Here is a 17470-nt window from a genome sequence, read left to right on the forward strand (position 1 = left end):
GTGGTATTAGTATCTCCCTAGTCCTAGATTGTATCCCTCTATTAATGCAATTTAGGATTGTGTTGGCAGTTCTGGCTGCCGCTGCACACTATTGGCTCATGTTTAGCTGGTTGTCTACTAAGACTCCAAGATCCCTCTTGCTGTCACTCCTGTTAAGTGTGGTTTCGCCCAGTTTGTAGTATATTTTTGGTTTTTCTTACCTAAGTGTGTTCTGTCGGGCTCTCTGGTAGACTCCTCCCAAAAATTCACAGGTACAAATTTCAGACACACACACGTTTGAAAATTCAAAACAATGTTCTTTATAAGGAAAATTCACTTAACCTAAGCCTTCTTTTGGTATAGCAAAGAGCACTGGTCTCCAAACAAACTGGTAATTGGTACAAGTCCCTTATCAGTTCTGAGATACTTAGCTTGCAGCTGTGAGGTAATTCACAGTCCTTCTTCTTTCACAAAGTGAAACACACTTTGCTCTGGTTTACTTTCAAAGCAGGGAAAAAGCAACACACCAAGTTCGAAGTCAGCAAGGCTGGCATGAAACACAACGATCAGATAATCCTCCACAATAGCCAAACCCACACGCTGCTCTTTATAGCAGCCTCACTAATTACCACAGCCCCACCCAACCACAGGTGGCCTCATTTTCTTTGATAATAATCTCTCAGTTGTTGCCTATGCATCGCTCTCCGTATGCGTGGCTGTATCATTAACTCTTGTTCCGAATCCAAGGAGGAGAGAGATAATTGATCTCCTTCTGAGCTTTCTGCCACACTCTCCTCCTCCCTGTCACTCATGTCTTCTTGGTCAGAGGAGCCTTCATCAGATTCCACCGGGAGCAAAACAGGCCTGCGGCATGTGGGTGTCTCCCCCACATCCACAGTCCTTGGGGCAGGAGCTGGGCCAGAGCTAACCACAACAAAGTATAGGAGTTTAATTTCTTAGCATTGAATTTATTTTTATTAGATAGCGCCCAGTATTCAAGTCTGTCAAGATCCATCTGGGTTTTGAGCCTATCCTCTGGTGTGTTAGCTATTCCTACCTCAAGGAATTTGAATGATACCCAAAAATTCCTCAAGTGGTTTACTAATTATGTCTACAAAGTCACTGATAATATCTCACATGTATTAGACCAGGGGTAGGCAAAGTTTGCTCTTCTATGACTTCTGGACTTCAACTCCCAGAATTCCTGAGCCAATCATGCAAGCTCAGGAATTCTGGGAGTTGAAGTCCACACGTCATAGAAGAGCCAACTTTGCCTACCCCTGTATTAGACTATCTTAATACACAATAGAACGATAAAGTCTGTGTCCCCAAAGTCACAAGCACCCGAGTGAAGTTCTGGTGTGACTGTCACAGACTTGGCAATACAAGTACCAAATTAAAATCTTTTGACCTGATGGAGATAATTAGGAAAAATTGAATATGAATCCATTAAAAAAACTAATCCAAAACATTGAAGCATGATGTCCAGAGTATTGTTTGAAGTCAAACTGCCTCATTTCAATGTCAAAAAGTTCCCCATCCAGGTACAAAATTCTCTCTCTCTCTCTCTCTCTCTCTCTCTCTATCTATCTATCTATCTATCATCTGTCTAACTGTCTGTCTATCTATAATCTGTCTGTCTGTCTGTCTGTCTGTCTGTCTGTCTGTCTGTCTATCTATCTATCTATCATCTGTCTGTCTATTTATCATCTATCTGTCTGTCTATCATCTTTCTGTCTGTCTGTCTGTCTGTCTGTCTATCATCTGTCTGTCTGTCTGTCTGTCTGTCTGTCTGTCTATCTATCTATCTATCTATCTATCTATCCCTCATCTGTCTGTCTATCTATCTATCTATCATCTTTCTATCTGTCTATCTATCTATCATCTTTCTATCTGTCTGTCTGTCTGTCTGTCTATCATCTGTCTGTCTATCTATCATCTATCTATCTATCTATCATCTGTCTATCTGTCTGTCTATCTATCGATCTATCATCTGTCTGTCTGTCTGTCTGTCTGTCTGTCTGACTGTCTGTCTGTCTGTCTGTCTGTCTGTCTGTCTATCTATCTATCTATCTATCTATCTATCTATCTATCTATCTATCTATCTATCTATCTCCCGATATTAAAAACATTAATTAGATGTACATTCTTCTCAATTTATTGAATTAAATGCATATAAGTTATGCAAACATTTTGAAGAGGCACAAATCTTTGAAAAGCTTTCAAATGACAGTAGCACATCCAGGTTATAGTCATTCCTCTTCAGGGCTTCCCATAATTTTTGCTCTGCATTGTAGAAAACTCAGATGCAGCCACCAAGGAAAGTTGATGGTTCCATTCCCCTTGATGTCATGGAGTGACAAAACAATTGTTTTCTCTGGCATTTCTCCAGGTCACAGTGTGTGACAGTCTCAACAGATCCTAGGAATTGATATCATTTTTGTGTACAGAACTAAACAGTTTTCTCATCTATATTCATTTGCAGTCAGTGTAAATGTTTTCAAGAAAGAAAACAGTGGCACCAGTAAAGGAGACGACTCCAGGGTCCTCCGATGCTAAAAACAAGGGTAATATATTCCTCTCTTTTTTTTGGATATAGTTGTTTTTTCCCTGGGACCGCCTTCTGCCGCACGAATCCCAGCGACCGGTTAGGTCCCACAGAGTTGGCCTTCTCCGGGTCTCGTCAACTAAACAATGTCGTTTGGCGGGACCCAGGGGAAGAGCCTTCTCTGTGGCGGCCCCGACCCTTTGGAACCAACTCCCCCCAGATATCAGAGTTGCCCCCACCCTCCTTGCCTTTTGTAAAATTCTTAAGACCCATCTCTGTCGTCAGGCATGGGGGAACTGACACATCTCCCCCGGGCCTATACAGTTTATACATGGAATGTTTGTGTGTGTGTGTCCGCTTTCAATAATGGGGTTTTTAGTGTTTTTTAAATTATTAGATTTGTTTTTTACATTGTTCTTGTTATTGTTGTGAGCCGCCCTGAGTCTACGGAGAGGGGCAGCATACAAATCTAATAAATAGATAGATAGATAGATAGATAGATAGATAGATAGATAGATAGATAGATAGATAAATAAATTAGTTAGAGAGAGATGTAAAGCATTGTGAAGTGGTATATAATAACAACAGAGTTGGAAGGGACCTTGGAGGTCTTCTAGTCCAACCGTCTGCTTAGGCAGGAAACCCTACATTACTTCAGACAGATGGTTATCCAACATCTTCTTTAAAATGTCCAGTGTTGGAGCATTTACAACTTCTGGAAGCAAGTTGTTCCACTAATTAATTGTTCTAACTGTCAGGAAATTTCTCCTTAGTTCTAAGTTGCTTCTCTCCTTGTTCTGCTTCCACCCATTGCTTCTTTTTCTACCTTCAGGTGACTTGGAGAATAGGTTGACTCCTTCTTCTTTGTGGCAATACCTGAGATATTGGAACACTGCTATCATGTCTCCCCTTGTCCTTCTTCTCATCAAACTAGCCATGCCCAATTCCTGCAAGAGTTCTTCATATGTTTTAGCCTCTAGTCCCCTAATCATTTTTGTTGCTCTTCTCTACCCTTTTTCTAGAGTGTCAACATCCTTTTTGCATCGTGGTGACCAAAACTGAATGCAGTATATAGGTCTAAGTGCTGTTGCTATTGCTGTTGTGAGCTTTCACAGAAACAAAAAAAATCCATTAATTTCTGCAACAGGCATCTCATATTTATTTTCCCCCCAAAAATTTCAGTTCCCACTGCTACCGTTGAAACAGGCCCATCAAAAACTGAGCCAGCAGCAAAAGAGGGCACAGCTCAACCACTTACAGATGCTAAAGCAACATCAGAACAACCTGCAGCCGGTCCAACCTCGGAGACAAAGGAACCTGGAAAAGATGGTAAAACCAAATAAGTGATTGATTATCAAAATGTGACTACCTCACCTTCTGTAACACAAAGTGCCACATTATAATTTCAAATATGGCAGGGCAATTTATGAAATGAGTAAGAATTCTGTAATTATTTATTCTGCCGCATAAATCCCAACGACCGATCAGGTCCCACAGAGTTGGCCTTCTCCAGGTCCCGTCAACCAGACAATGTTGTTTGGCAGGGCCTAGGGGAAGAGCCTTCTCTGTGGTGGCCCTGCCCTCTGGGATCAACTCCCTCCAGAGATTTGTACTGCCCCCACCCTCCTTGCCTTCTGCAAAATCTTTAAGACCCATCTATGTCGCCAGGCATGGGGCAGCTAGTATATGCCTCCCCCTCTGTTCTGACCATTAATGTTATGTGTGGGTATGATTGATTAAATAGACTCTTTTTTAAATTAATGGGTTTTTAGCTATATTTTTAACTATTAGATTTGTAGACTTATTGTTTGCATTGTATGTTGTGAGCCGCCCCGGGTCCCTGGAGAGGGGCGGCACACAAGTCAAACAAACAAACAAACAAACAAACAAACAAACAAACAAGCACATACATACATATATACACACACTGAAATGTGAATCAATTCTTTACAAATTCATTTGTCCACATCAATTACAAGCTAAAGTTGACCAGTAATAAACGTTGGACAATTTGTACATCATGCTTTTATATACTTAGTCAGATATGTAAATATATATGTTTTTTCACCCCCCAAGTCCCAGGTCCACCACCATCTTCAGATGCTAAAACTACTGCAAAAGAACCCGTGGACCTAACAAAGGAACCCGAAAAACAAGGTAAAACTAGAAGAATGGTAAATTGTTGTGATGTGAACATTCTATTTGGCCAAACTTTTTTTTACTACCAATCTTTTGTTAGTAAAAACTATTTTTTAAAATTTTACCGGGTCTACAGCAGTGTTTCTCAGCTATTTTCAGTTATGCCCCCCCCAAAAGAAATAAACATTTTGTGCCCTCCCCAACTCTCCACCAGGAAGATTGTTTGCAATATTCAGCATTTTTGCTGAAAAAAATCAAGTAGTTTAAGAGTGATTGGGGTGTAATGTGTTTAAGTGATGCATTAATTTATTTGGCTTCATGCTGTCCGCTGCCAACATTTTTAGACATAGTAAACATACCAGTCTTTCCTCGTCTCCCACCGCAGTCACCGTGAAGTCAAGAGCTACATAGGCTTCATCATACTTCCTCGTCTTAGCTTTCAAGAGACTTACATTTGTCTCATTGTCTCTATCTCCCTTCTTCTTTCTTTTCATCCCTGTTAAATATTTTTCCATGGTATCTCTTAAAGGTTTGTGATATGCACTTCGTATCTCCTACTCTGTGCTGTGTGCTGTTGTTCACTGCAAAAAATCCCGACTCCCTGGGGTAAAAAAAGCACATTCCCACAGGAGCCCACCCCACTATTTGAGAAACACTGATCTAAGGTATTAGCAAAATATCATCTGTAAAGGAACTTGTAAATGGTCTTTTGGGCCTGCCACACAACAAATGGTCAAATTAATTGTATTAATACCAATAAGCAGTGTGGGTTCCAGACAGATGAGCTGTATTCAAGAATTAGTCTAGCAAATGTTTTGTATGCTCTGGTTCGCAGTGTAATATTACCAGAAAAGAAGCCACCAAGAGTAGGTTTAATGCCTTTTTGTCAGTGTTGATACAATGAGCGTTGGGCACTTACTTAGACAATTGAAATCTGTATAGAATGGTTTGCTGGGGAATTCCCAGAGTTTAAGTTTTAAAATTGCCAAGTTTGGAGATCCCTGATTTTGAGAATTGGGTTATCTGGGTTCAGAACAGGCAAAGGAGGAAATTGACATTTTGAAAATAGGACAAATGGGGGAGAGAGGAGGAACACACACTAATTATTTTATTTTCTTGGAACGTGCAATAAAAATTACAATTTAAAACTGGAAGGAGGAGTACTTGGGTCTACACAAATGAGCCTATATGAAATTACTTTTTCCAGCATGAGAAAGATTGGTTTTTCAATTACAAGATGGTGTCAGAATCAGTTAAGGGGAAAAAGCCTTCAACCTTGTAACTGATTATGGTCGTGTCAATTTCAGGCATCAGTGCAAGCTGGTGAGAGAGTACTAATCAAGATTGGACTACAGCTTGTTAACTTGAGGTTCCATTAGTACTTCTTTAGGAGGCAGTGTGCCATGGAGAAGAGCAGCTCAGAATGAAATACTTAGAAAGCTGGACAAAGTTTGATTTTAAGGCTATCCTTTGCAGGTGGAGGTCATGGGGACAGATCCTCTTTTCTGCAGACATCTTAAACCTGAGAACTTTTTGGGATATGTAGAAAAAAATCCATCTATGCAAAATCTGTTAATAAGAAATTGTACCATTATAATTGTGCCAGTATCAGACCAGATTACTTGTGGGACCACCTACTGCCACATAAATCCCAGTGACTGGTTAGGTCCCACAGAGTCGGCCTTCTCCAGGTCCCATGAACTAGACCAGTGTTTTTCAACCAGTGTGCCTTGGCACACTAGTGTGCCGCGAGACATGGTCAGGTGTGCCGCGAAGAAGGAAGCTCAGGTTCCGGTCTCACAACTTTTTGCTGAGAGAGAGAGAGAGAGAAAGAGAGAGCAGGAGAGCAAGAGAGAGAGAAAGAGAGAGAGAAAGAGAGAGAAAGTAAGAGAGAGAAAGAAAAGAGAGAAAGAGAGAGAAAGCAAGAGTGAGAGAGAAAGAAAGCAAGAGAGACAGAGAGAAAGAGCGAGAAAGAAAGCGAGAGAGAAAGAAAGAGAGAGAGAGAGAAGGAGAGGAAGGGAGAGAGAGAGAAATGAGCAAAAAGGGGAGGAAAAAAGAGAAATGAGAAAATGATTGAGACAGAAAATGAGAGGAAAGAGAGAGAAACAAAAGAGAGAGAGAAGTGACTCTTGATTTAAAGCATATGATAAAAAGCACCCAAAGAATAAGAGAGAAAAACCCCCCAGCTCTCACCTGTTTTTGGAAATGGTTCAAGATTGTGTATACACACACACAACGGAGGGGAGGAGACAGGGATGGAAAAAGAGAGGAGATAGTCTTAGTGTCATTTTGTGTCATTTTGGTTGGTGGTGTGCCCCAGGATTTTGTAAATGTTAAAAATGTGCTGTGGCTGGAAAAAAAGTTGTAAATCACTGAACTAGACAATGTCGTTTGGCGGTTCCTAGGGGAAGAGCCTTCTCTGTGGGGGCTCTGGCCCTCTGGAATCAACTCCCCCCAGAGGTCCATACAGTGCCCACCCTCCTCGCCTTTCGTAAGAGTCTTAAGATTCGTTCATTTAGTTAACCATGTACTGTTATTTTAATTGGATTAATTTTATTTTTCATATGTTGTAATCTGCCCGGTGTCTTCAGAGAGGGACGGCATAGAAATCCAATTAATAATAAATAAATAACTTTATCAATTGATGTATACAATAAAAGAGGAACTTAGTTTCACGTGAATTGCTTACTGAAAAATAAATACATTTGGGCTGTTATCTCATTGTTCTTGCTTGCAATATAAATTGTTCATTTTACTCACACTGCTTGGAATTTCTCATCTACAGATATTGTGAAGGATGCAAAAGTCCCTCCACAGCCAGGAAGCGATCAACCTGTAGACAAGAAGTCCACTCCAGAACCATCTCAGCCTCCACCGGAAGCTAAAGTACAAGGTGGGATGAGAATTTTGACATTCCAAATTATCTGCAGATTTGGTTTTACTACACAAATTTTGAAATGCAGAATATAATTTCAGTTTCATTATATTTCCTTTGCTTTCCTTTCTTTTCAAGTATATAAACTTAAAAACAAAGGAAAACAAAGGAACTGAAATTATATTCTGCATATCTATATGTATAAAAGCAAAATACCACTCACGGATCTATTGTGGGGGCAATATGCTGGCTCCATTAAAAAGTGCTATTGCTAACAGGTTGTAAGCCACCCTGAAGGGCGGCATTAAAAAAAAATCAAATGAATGAATGAATGAATGAATGAATAAAAAAATAAAAATAAATAAAAAATAAATAAAGTAGAAAAGTAGAAGGGAAAGGAAAAGATTAGAGAGAAAAGAGAAAGGGATAGTTATGTCAACTATCTAGGTTGACATGTCCTTAACAAACGACCTATGATTTCCATTTCTATAGTGGGTGTATAATGTATATATTTTTTAAAAAACAAAATTCAGCAGGTCCCGCCGTACCTCCTGCAGCCCCTTTAACAACTGAGCCAGCACCAAAACCGACAACAGAACCACAAGTCCCAGCAGCTCCACCAGCAGCAACGCCAGCACCAGGTAAGTCACCTTTTCTCATTTAATTGAAGATAATGCATTTTCTTGTTTGTGTTAAGTTATCATATACAAGTCCTAATATTTTTTCCTTGCATTATTTCTTCTGGCAAATCTCCTTCTGGAAATGAAAACCTCAAACAGCTCCACAACCAGCAACGGCAGTCAGTCCCCCGACTCCTGGTAAATCATCCCTTATCCGATAATTAGAGATAACGTCTTTCATTTGTTGTTTATATTTGTGTTTTTAATGTTTATATTTTTTTACTAAAAAAAATTCAGCAGGTCCTCCCGTTCCTCCTGCCGCTGCCCCTTTAATGACTGAGCCAGCATCAAAACCAACAACGGCACCACAGGCGCCAACAGCTGCACCAGCAGCCAAGCCAGCACCCAGTAAAGTCACCCCTAGTTACTTAATTGAAGATAATGTCTTTCCTTGTTTTGTCTTTGCAGGTTGTAATTTTTGTTTATGTTCTCTGTCTCTCTCTCTCCCTCTTCTCTCCTATCTATCTATCTCTATCACTCTATCATTCTCTCTCTTTTCTATCTATCATTCTCTCTATCATCTCTCTCTCTTTCTCTAACTATCATCTATCTCTCTCTCTCTCTCTCTCTCTCTCTCTGTCTTTCTGTCTCCTATCTCTCTTTCTCTGTCACGTCTTTGTGTGCCTTTCTCTCTGTGTGTGTGTCTTTCTCTCTCACTTACTCACACTCTCTTTTTTCTATCTATCACTCTCGCTATCATCTATCTTTCTATCTTTCTCTTTCCTATCAACTCTGTCTCCTATCTCTATCATATCTCTCTGTCTCTTTCTCTCTGTACTACCTATCTCTATCACCCTATCATCTCTCTCTGTCTGTCTCTCTTTCTCGCTTTCCCATCTATTTCTATCACTATCATCTTTCTCTCTCTCTCTCTCATCTATCTATCTGTCTGTCTATCTGTCTGTCCGTCCGTCCGTCCATCCATCCATCCATCCATCCATCCTCTCCCCCCTACTATTTAACATTTACATTAAGTCGCTGGGTGAGATCACCCAGTATGCTGATAATACCCAGTTATACATCTCCACCCAATGCAAATTCAGTGAAGTGGTGGATGTGATGTGCCAGTGCCTGGAAGTTGTAAGGGTCTGGATGGGGCCCAACAGGCTCAAGCTCAACTCAAACAAGACTGATTGGCTTTGGGCATTTCCTCCTAAGGAATATTAGATCTGAATGTCCATTGTTCTGGGGGGGAGAAACATTGACCCCTCAGATAATGTCTGCAACTTGGGTGTCCTCCTGGATCCATAGCTGAGCCTTGATCACCACCTCTTGGCTGTGGCCAGGGCGACCTTTGCCCAGGTTCTCCTGGTTCACCAGTTGCGGCCTCATCTGGACCAGGAGGCTCTATGCACAGTCACTCAGGCCCTCATCACCTCCCATCTTGATTATTGCAACACACTCTACATGGGGCTATCCTTGAAGAGTGTTCAGAGACTTCAAATTGTCCAGAATGTAGGCGCATGAGCTATCATGGATGTACCTCTGTATATCCATATAACACCTATGCGCCATGAGCTGCACTAGCTTTCCATTAGTCTCTGGGCACAATTCAAGGTGTTGGTTATTACCTATAAAGCCCTACATGGCTCAGGGCCAGACTATTTACGGGACTTTCTCCTGCCGCATACATCCCAGAGACCAATAAGAGCATACAGCATTGGCCTCCTCCAGGTCCCATCAACTAAGCAATACAGGTTGGCAAGGCCATGGGGAAGGGCCTTCTCTGTTGCCGCCCCGGCTCTATGGAATCAACACCACCCCCCACCCCCCGATATCCATACATTTCCCACCCTACTGGCCTTCCGTAAGGCCACAAAGACCTGGCTTTACCCGCAGGCTTGGGGGCCATGAAATTACATCTATCATGGTCAAATTGTATGAATGGTATGCATGCATGCTGACGGGATAGTTTAACTATAGTTTTTAATTAGGGTTTTATCATTTTAAACTGTACATTTGACTTCTTTTTATTGTATTTGTAATTTTATATTGTAAGCCGCCCTGAGTCCTTCGGGATTGGGAGGCAGGGAAGTCGAATTAAACAAACAAATATATTATTATTATTATTATTTATCTATCTATCTATCTATCTATCTATCTATCTATCTATCTATCTATCTATCTATCTATTTATTAGATTTGTATGCCGCCCCTCTCCATAGACTCGGGGCAGCTCACAACACAATAAAACAGTTCATGACAAATCTAATAATTTACAATTAAAAATATTTTAAAAACCCTATTATTAAGCAGACATACATACAAACATACCATACATAAATTATATAGGCCCGGGGAAAATATCTCAGTTCCCCCATGCCTGACGACAAAGGTGGGTTTTGAGGAGTTTACGAAAGACAAGGAGGGTAGGGGCAGTTCTAATCTCTGGGGGGAGCTGGTTCCAGAGAGTCGGGGCCGCCACAGAGAAGGCTCTTCCCCTGGGGCCCGCCAACCGACATTGTTTAGTTGACGGGACCAGGAGAAGGCCCACTCTGTAGGACCTAATCGGTCGCTGGGATTCAGGCAGCAGAAGGCGGTCTCGGAGATATTCTGGTCCGATGCCATGAAGGGCTTTAAAGGTCATAACCAACACTTTGAATTGTGACCGGAAACTGATCGGCAACCAGTGCAGACTGCGGAGTGTTGGTGTAACATGGGCATATTATTATTATTATTATTATTATTATTATTATTATTATTATTTATTAGATTTGTATGCCGGCCCTCTTCGTAGACTAAATAAATAAATACATCTCTATATCTCTATCTCTATCTGAAAACAACAGAACCACAACCTTCTGCGCCAGCAACACCAGCAAAGCAAACAGTAGGTGCCCAAGCTTCAAAGGACAAGAAGCCCGAAACCCCTGGTAAAATTCAAGATTATATTCAAGTTGTTCTTTAGGCTCACTGTAGAGATGCTTACAGCATAAGGTTATACAGTGGTACCTCTCTACTTAAGAACTTTTCTAGATAAGAGCCGGGTGTTCAAGATTTTTTTGCCTCTACTTAAGAACCATTTTCTACTTAAGAACCCGAGCCCGGAAAAATCTCCCAGGAAATTTGGGAGTGACACAAAGGCCTGGGCAATTTCCTCCCATTCCTCCTTTAATCCGGGCCATCTGGGTTGTCAGAGGAGCCTTTCAGTGGTGCTTAAGCATGAAACATTTTCCTTTCTCTGGGCGCTTGGAGAGGGAATAAACCTCTGCCAGCGCCCAGAGAAAAGAAACACTCCCTTCGCTCTGGGCAGTGACTGTCCTCCTCCTCCTCTTCTTCTTCCTCCTCCTCCCACCCAAATTCCAAGCTTTTATTTCTCTCCTAATAGGTTTGCATACATTATTTGCTTTTACATTGATTCCTATGGGGAAAATTGCTTCTACTTACAAACTTTTCTACTTAAGAACCTGGTCACGGAATGAATTAAGTTCTTAAGTAGAGGTACCACTGTACAGAATATAATTTGTGACTTTGAAATTTAAAGATAAACAAGGCTCAGATTATTATAAAATTTGGGGAAAGTTTTATGATTGGATAGAAAACTAAGAGATACGTACGTATTAGTAATTGGTTAATTTTGGGAAAAATTGAAACATGAGAATTTGATTTAAATTTTGGAAGCCAGATGGCGAAGGTGAGAAATGGTGGTAGCACTATATAATGACATAACACAAAATTTACTTATTGTTTAGACTTTAAACATATATAACTTTATTTTATGAAGTAGGTGATATATTATGAATAGTTTCTTTTACTAAAAGATATACATATACATTTTATTAGCTATATAATACAATACTAAAATTTAGATAAAGGAGATTTTATTATTCATTGCATTGATGTAATGTAACTTTTTATAGTAAGGTGGAGAGGAAGAATTTTTATTTAGATTTTTAGGAATTGACAATGTTGTATAAAATTAATAGAAATTTTTAGATGAGGAGAGGTAAAAAGAGTGTGTTTCTAGGGAAGATTACTCCTTATTAATTTGCCTTAAGGTATATATACTGTTCAAAAAAATAAAGGGAACACTCATATAACACATCCTAGATCTGAATGAATGAAATATTCTCATTGAATACTTTGTTCTGTACAAAGTTTGAATGTGCACAACAGCAGGCGAAATTGATTGTCAACCAGTGTTGCTTCCTAAGTGGACATTTTGATTTCACAGAAGTTTGATTTACTTGGAGTTATATTGTCTTGTTTAAGTGTTTAAGTGTACAAGTGCACTAGAGTGCCTTCCGTCCCCTGTCCTATTGCTTTCCTATATCTCCTATACCTTTCTTCTATTCCTATATCTCTTCTTCTATTCTTTCATTGATATGTTCTATTACTATACCTTCTTTTCTATTATATCTTAGATATATTTTACTATGAGTATCTCCTCTATAACCTCCATCATGTATTTTACTATGTGTATATAGATATATACCCACTAAAACCCTCATTGTGTATTGGACAAAATAAATAAAAAAATAAAATTAAAAAATAAATTTTTTTTGAGCAGTTCTTCAACATGTTAGCTTTTCTCTCTATTGGTAGGAGTGTCAAACTCATGACAAAAGGTAATGTGATGTATTGCAACTTTCCCCCTTCCCTAAATGGGGGGTAGGTGTGACCAGCACATGATGCATCCATCCTGTTCTATGGGTTTCTTTTCAGAGTTGTTAGACACATTTTTCAATAGAGTGTATGTTACAGAATTCATAGCAAGCTTTCATAGAAAATAAAGATATATGAGTATATCTATGTTTATCCCCCCCCCCCCCTCCTCCAAAATCGCAGGCCGGACTGTTACTTTTGAGGCAGGCCCTCCCAAACCTGAACAAGCACCAACACAAGGTAAAGATACTAAAACAATAACAAAAGAGCCCGTGGACATTAAAAGAACCCAAAACACCTGGTGAAAGTAAAAGAATAGTAATAGCCCCCTGATCAATGAATGTTTAGTACGTTTGGTTGAGTGAATGGTGATGAATGTTTTTTTTAAAAAAATATATTAGAGTTTTTAAGTCTTTTTAGCTATATTAATTGGATTTTTAGATACATTGCTATATTGTTCTGATATTAGTTGGGGGAAAGATCAGAAGCAACATGAGAAAATATTATTTTACTGAAAGAGTAGTAGATCCGTGCAACAAACTTCCAGCAGACGTGGTAGATAAATCCACAGTAACTGAATTTAAACTTGCCTGGGATAAACATATATCCATCCTAAGATAAAATACAAAAATAGTATAAGGGCAGACTAGATGGACCAGGAGGTCTTTTTCTGCCGTCAGTCTTCTATGTTTCTATATGTTGTGAGCAGCCCCGAGTCCTTGGAGAGGGGCGGCATACAAGTCCAATCAATCAATCAATCAATCAATAAACAAACAAACAAACAAACAAATGGTCATACTGTAGGCATTCTAGATGACCACAGTTTTTTTTACTATTATTATTTTTGCTGGTGAAAAGTATTTTTAGAACTGTAAGTGGGCGAATATCTTAGCAAATATAGCCCATGATTTAAAAAAATTGTGAGTAGTTTTTTTGGCCCAGTGATCTGGAGAAAAAGATAGAACTGTGTGAGATTTCTACTGTATGCAACAACATTTCATTTATTAGTTGTTGAGCTTTTCAGTAGTTCAAATCCCTACCACTGCATAAAAGAGTGAGTTCCCGTTACTTGTCCTAGCTTGTGCCAGCCTAGCAGTTTGAACTGCATATTCAGGTGAAAAATTTAAACAACCTCCAAATTAAGGAACTGCCAAACCAGTTCACAGTAAACAGCCCAACCAAAGAAACTTTCAAGAATATTTCCACCAACACTGATAGGCAGAGCCACCAAGACACTGATGAAGTTACCTAGTTTGGCAATGAAACGTCTATAAGAAAACAATCAAGCTGAGAGAACACCAAAGGCCGCAGAGGTCAGAGGTGAGTTCCTACCCATGAGGTCCAGTGCACAGCTGTGGTCGTGGCCCACCAATTGTGCAATTTGTGCATGACATTTATTTATTTATTTAGATTTGTATGCCGCCCCTCTCCGCAGACTCGGGGCGGCTCACAACAAAGTGCAAAAAAACAATTTATAACAAATCTAAATTTATACTAAAAACATTTTAAAAAATCCCATTTTCTAAACTCACATACATACACACATACCATTCAAAAATTATATATGCCCGGGAGAGATGTCTTAGTTCCCCCATGTCTGACGACACAGGTGGGTCTTAAGGAGCTTACGGAAGGCAAGGAGGGTAGGGGCAGATCTAATCTCCGGGGGGAGTTGGTTCCAGAGGGCCGGGGCCACCACAGAGAAGGCTCTTCCCCTGGGGCCTGCCAACCGACATTGTTTAGTTGACGGGACCCGGAGAAGGCCCACTCTGTGGGACCTAATCGGTCGCTGGGATTCGTGCGGCAGCAGGCGGTCTCGGAGATACAAAAACATCACATCTCCAGTGATGTTTTTGCCCGTCGGTGCATGGCACCGACTTTTTTCCCAAATTTTTGACAATTGTTTCACTCTCTGAGCATGCGCAGAAGAAAAAGCATCCCTCTGTGCATGCACAAAAGCAAAAATGCGCAATGGGATGCACACAAAATGTCATATTGCACACACAGTGCACTGGTAGGAAGGTAAGAGGAACCCACCCCTGGCCAGGGTCCCTCCACAACTTATTAGCCTGGAGGCAGGAAGTCCACTCCAGAACTATCTCAGCCTCAACAGGCAGTTAAAATGCAAGCTGGGTTGGAAGATCTTGATGTTCCAAATTGTCTGAATTTTCAGGCTTACTGCAGAAATCTTGAAAGGCAGAATGCAATTTCAGGATCATTACATTTCCCATGCTTAGCTCTCTTTTCAAGTTTCAACACGCACATTCTAATCTTGTTTTCTTGCATTATGTCTTCTGGTGAATTCCCTTGGAAATGAAAATCTCAAACAGCTCCACAGCCTGCAACAACAGTCGGTCCCCAAGCTCCTGGTAAATCACCTCTTATCAGTTAATTAGACATAACGTCTTTTCTTTTGTTTTTCTTTGTGCCTTGTCTTATTTTTGTGTGTTTCTAAGGTCAATATTGGGGTTTTTTTAAAAGCAGGTCCTATCATTCCTCCTGCAGTGACTCCTTTAACAACTGAGCCAGTACCAAAACCGACAACAGAAACACAAGTTCCAGGGGTTACACCCGCAGCAAAGCAAGCAGCAGATGCCCAAGCTGCAAAGGACAAGAAACCAGAAACTCCTGGTAATTTTGAACTGCTTACAAAACATTTGTCAGACCAATCCTAGAATACAGCTTGCCTGTATGGAACCCACATTGCATATCTGACATCAACACAATTGAGAGAGTCCAGAAATATTTCACAAGAAGAGTCCTTCACTCCTCTTCTTACAACAAAATACCTTACTCTGCCAGACTTGAAATTCTTGGTTTAGACAACTTACAACTCCATCGTCTCTGTTTCGACTTAAGTATAGTTCATAAAATCTTATACCCAAATGTCCAACCTGTTAACGACTACTTCACCTTCAACCGCAACAACACACGAGCACGAAATCGATTTAAACTAAATGTCAACCACTCCAAACTTGACTGCAAAAAATACAACTTCAGCAACAGAGTAATCAACGCCTGTAATGCACTACCTGACTCTGTGGTTTCTACTCCTAACCCCAAAACCTTTAGCCTTAGATTATCTACAATTGACCTCTCCCCGTTTCTAAGAGGTCTGTAAGGGGCGTGCATAAGCGCACCACTGTGCCTACCGTCCCTGTCCTATTGTCATCTTTTGTTATTTTTTATCATTACTTATCTAATGTTTTATTTGTACAAATTATCACCCTATAATTGTTTGACAAAATAAAAAAATAAAAAAAAATAATAAATAATAATAGCTCTGCCCTTAATGACACAGAATTCAAATTGCTTGCCAGGGGCATTCTGGATATCCATAAGGATGACCACGTATTAACATAGATTAACTCTTCTGTTTTTGCTTTAATCTTAGCTGACATCCTAGCCAGTCATGTCCTGCTACCAGAACAGTAAGGTGTTCTATTCCGGTAGCGATTTTGGGGATGCATGTGCAGCTGCATACCCCTGACATGTGCATGAAATGCTCCCACAGGAAATTTTGCTTCTGTGCATGCGCACCAAACCAAATCTTGTGTAAAAATGCTCAGCAAGATTTCAGTGATTTTTGCTGATTTTTTGCTTCTGCGCATGCCCGGAAGCAAAAATATTTTCGAAAATCGCCAAAATCTCACTCGTGCGCATTTATATGCTCTCCATTTCATTTGGAAAAGCAAATTCTTTCAACAAGAAGTCTTATTATAGAAATCTTGAAAAGTAGAATGCAAGTGCAGAGATAAGTAGAATGACTTTGAAACTTAAAGATAAACAAGACTCGGATTATTATAAAATTTGGGGGAAGTTCTATTATTGGAGAGAAAATTAAGAGACATATTATGTATGTATTAGTAATTGGTTAATTTTGGAAAAATTGAAACAAGAGAATTTGATTTAAGTTTTGCAAGCCAGATGGCAAAGATGAGAAATGGTGGTAGCACTATATAATGATATAATGCTATAACACAATGATATAATGGTATAACACAAATTTACTTATTGTTCAGACTTAAACATATAGAACTTTATTTTACGATGTAGGTGATATATTATGAACAGTTTCTTTTACTAAAGATACATACATAGAGAGAGAATTTTTAATTAGATATAAGATTAAATTTAGATAAAAGAGATTTTAGTACTCTTTATATTGTTGTAATCTTTTGCAGTAAGATGGTGAAGGAAAAATTTTAATTTAGAATTTTAAGAATTGCTAATAATATATAAAATTAACAGAAAATTTTACATAAGACCCTACATTGAGTGAGTAATGAGAAAATAAAAGTTTGTATACGATTGATTCTAAGTATTGTTGTTGTGTTTATAACTATATATCGTTTTTTTTATGGTGGAGAAAAATTAAAATGTTATACTGAAAAAAAAGTAGAATACAAGTAGAATATAATTTGAGTTTCATTATGGTTGCTTTGCTCTCTCTAGTAACTTTCAGTATCTATGGCCTAATATTTTTGATTGTACCAGTAAAATTTGGCAGTTTATTAGGAGAAAAAAAAGCCCCGAAACAGCATTCCCTAAGACTCTGTGCGCTGAAATTTTATGAAAAAGTTCACACGAGACGTTTGGACAAAGAGAACAGAAATGTTTACTCTCTCTGGGTATACCAAAAAC

At 39.5% G+C, this 17470-nt stretch overlaps 1 protein-coding gene across 1 annotated transcript; it reads left to right on the forward strand.

The window, feature by feature from the left end:
• Window positions 1–2473: 2473 nt before the first annotated feature.
• On the forward strand, window positions 2474–16261 carry LOC139169149 (uncharacterized). The gene is made up of 7 exons (XM_070754976.1): window positions 2474–2546; window positions 3710–3856; window positions 4604–4684; window positions 7452–7559; window positions 8078–8182; window positions 15311–15457; window positions 16221–16261. Exons 1-7 carry the CDS (start codon window positions 2474–2476, stop codon window positions 16259–16261), a joined length of 702 nt encoding a protein of 233 aa, XP_070611077.1.
• The last annotated feature ends 1209 nt before the right edge of the window (window positions 16262–17470 follow it).

The sequence above is a fragment of the Erythrolamprus reginae genome, chromosome 6 (assembly GCF_031021105.1).
Source record: "Erythrolamprus reginae isolate rEryReg1 chromosome 6, rEryReg1.hap1, whole genome shotgun sequence".
Classification (NCBI taxonomy): Eukaryota; Metazoa; Chordata; class Lepidosauria; order Squamata; family Dipsadidae; genus Erythrolamprus; species Erythrolamprus reginae.

Bases quoted from the DNA above. Each gene is read 5' to 3' on its own strand.
- LOC139169149 (XM_070754976.1), top strand. From the start codon at position 2,474: ATGTTTTCAAGAAAGAAAACAGTGGCACCAGTAAAGGAGACGACTCCA. The intron at 4,685-7,451 runs GTAAAACTAGAA...TCTCATCTACAG, and splicing joins AAAGGAACCCGAAAAACAAG to ATATTGTGAAGGATGCAAAA. The intron at 8,183-15,310 runs GTAAGTCACCTT...TTTTAAAAGCAG, and splicing joins AGCAGCAACGCCAGCACCAG to GTCCTATCATTCCTCCTGCA.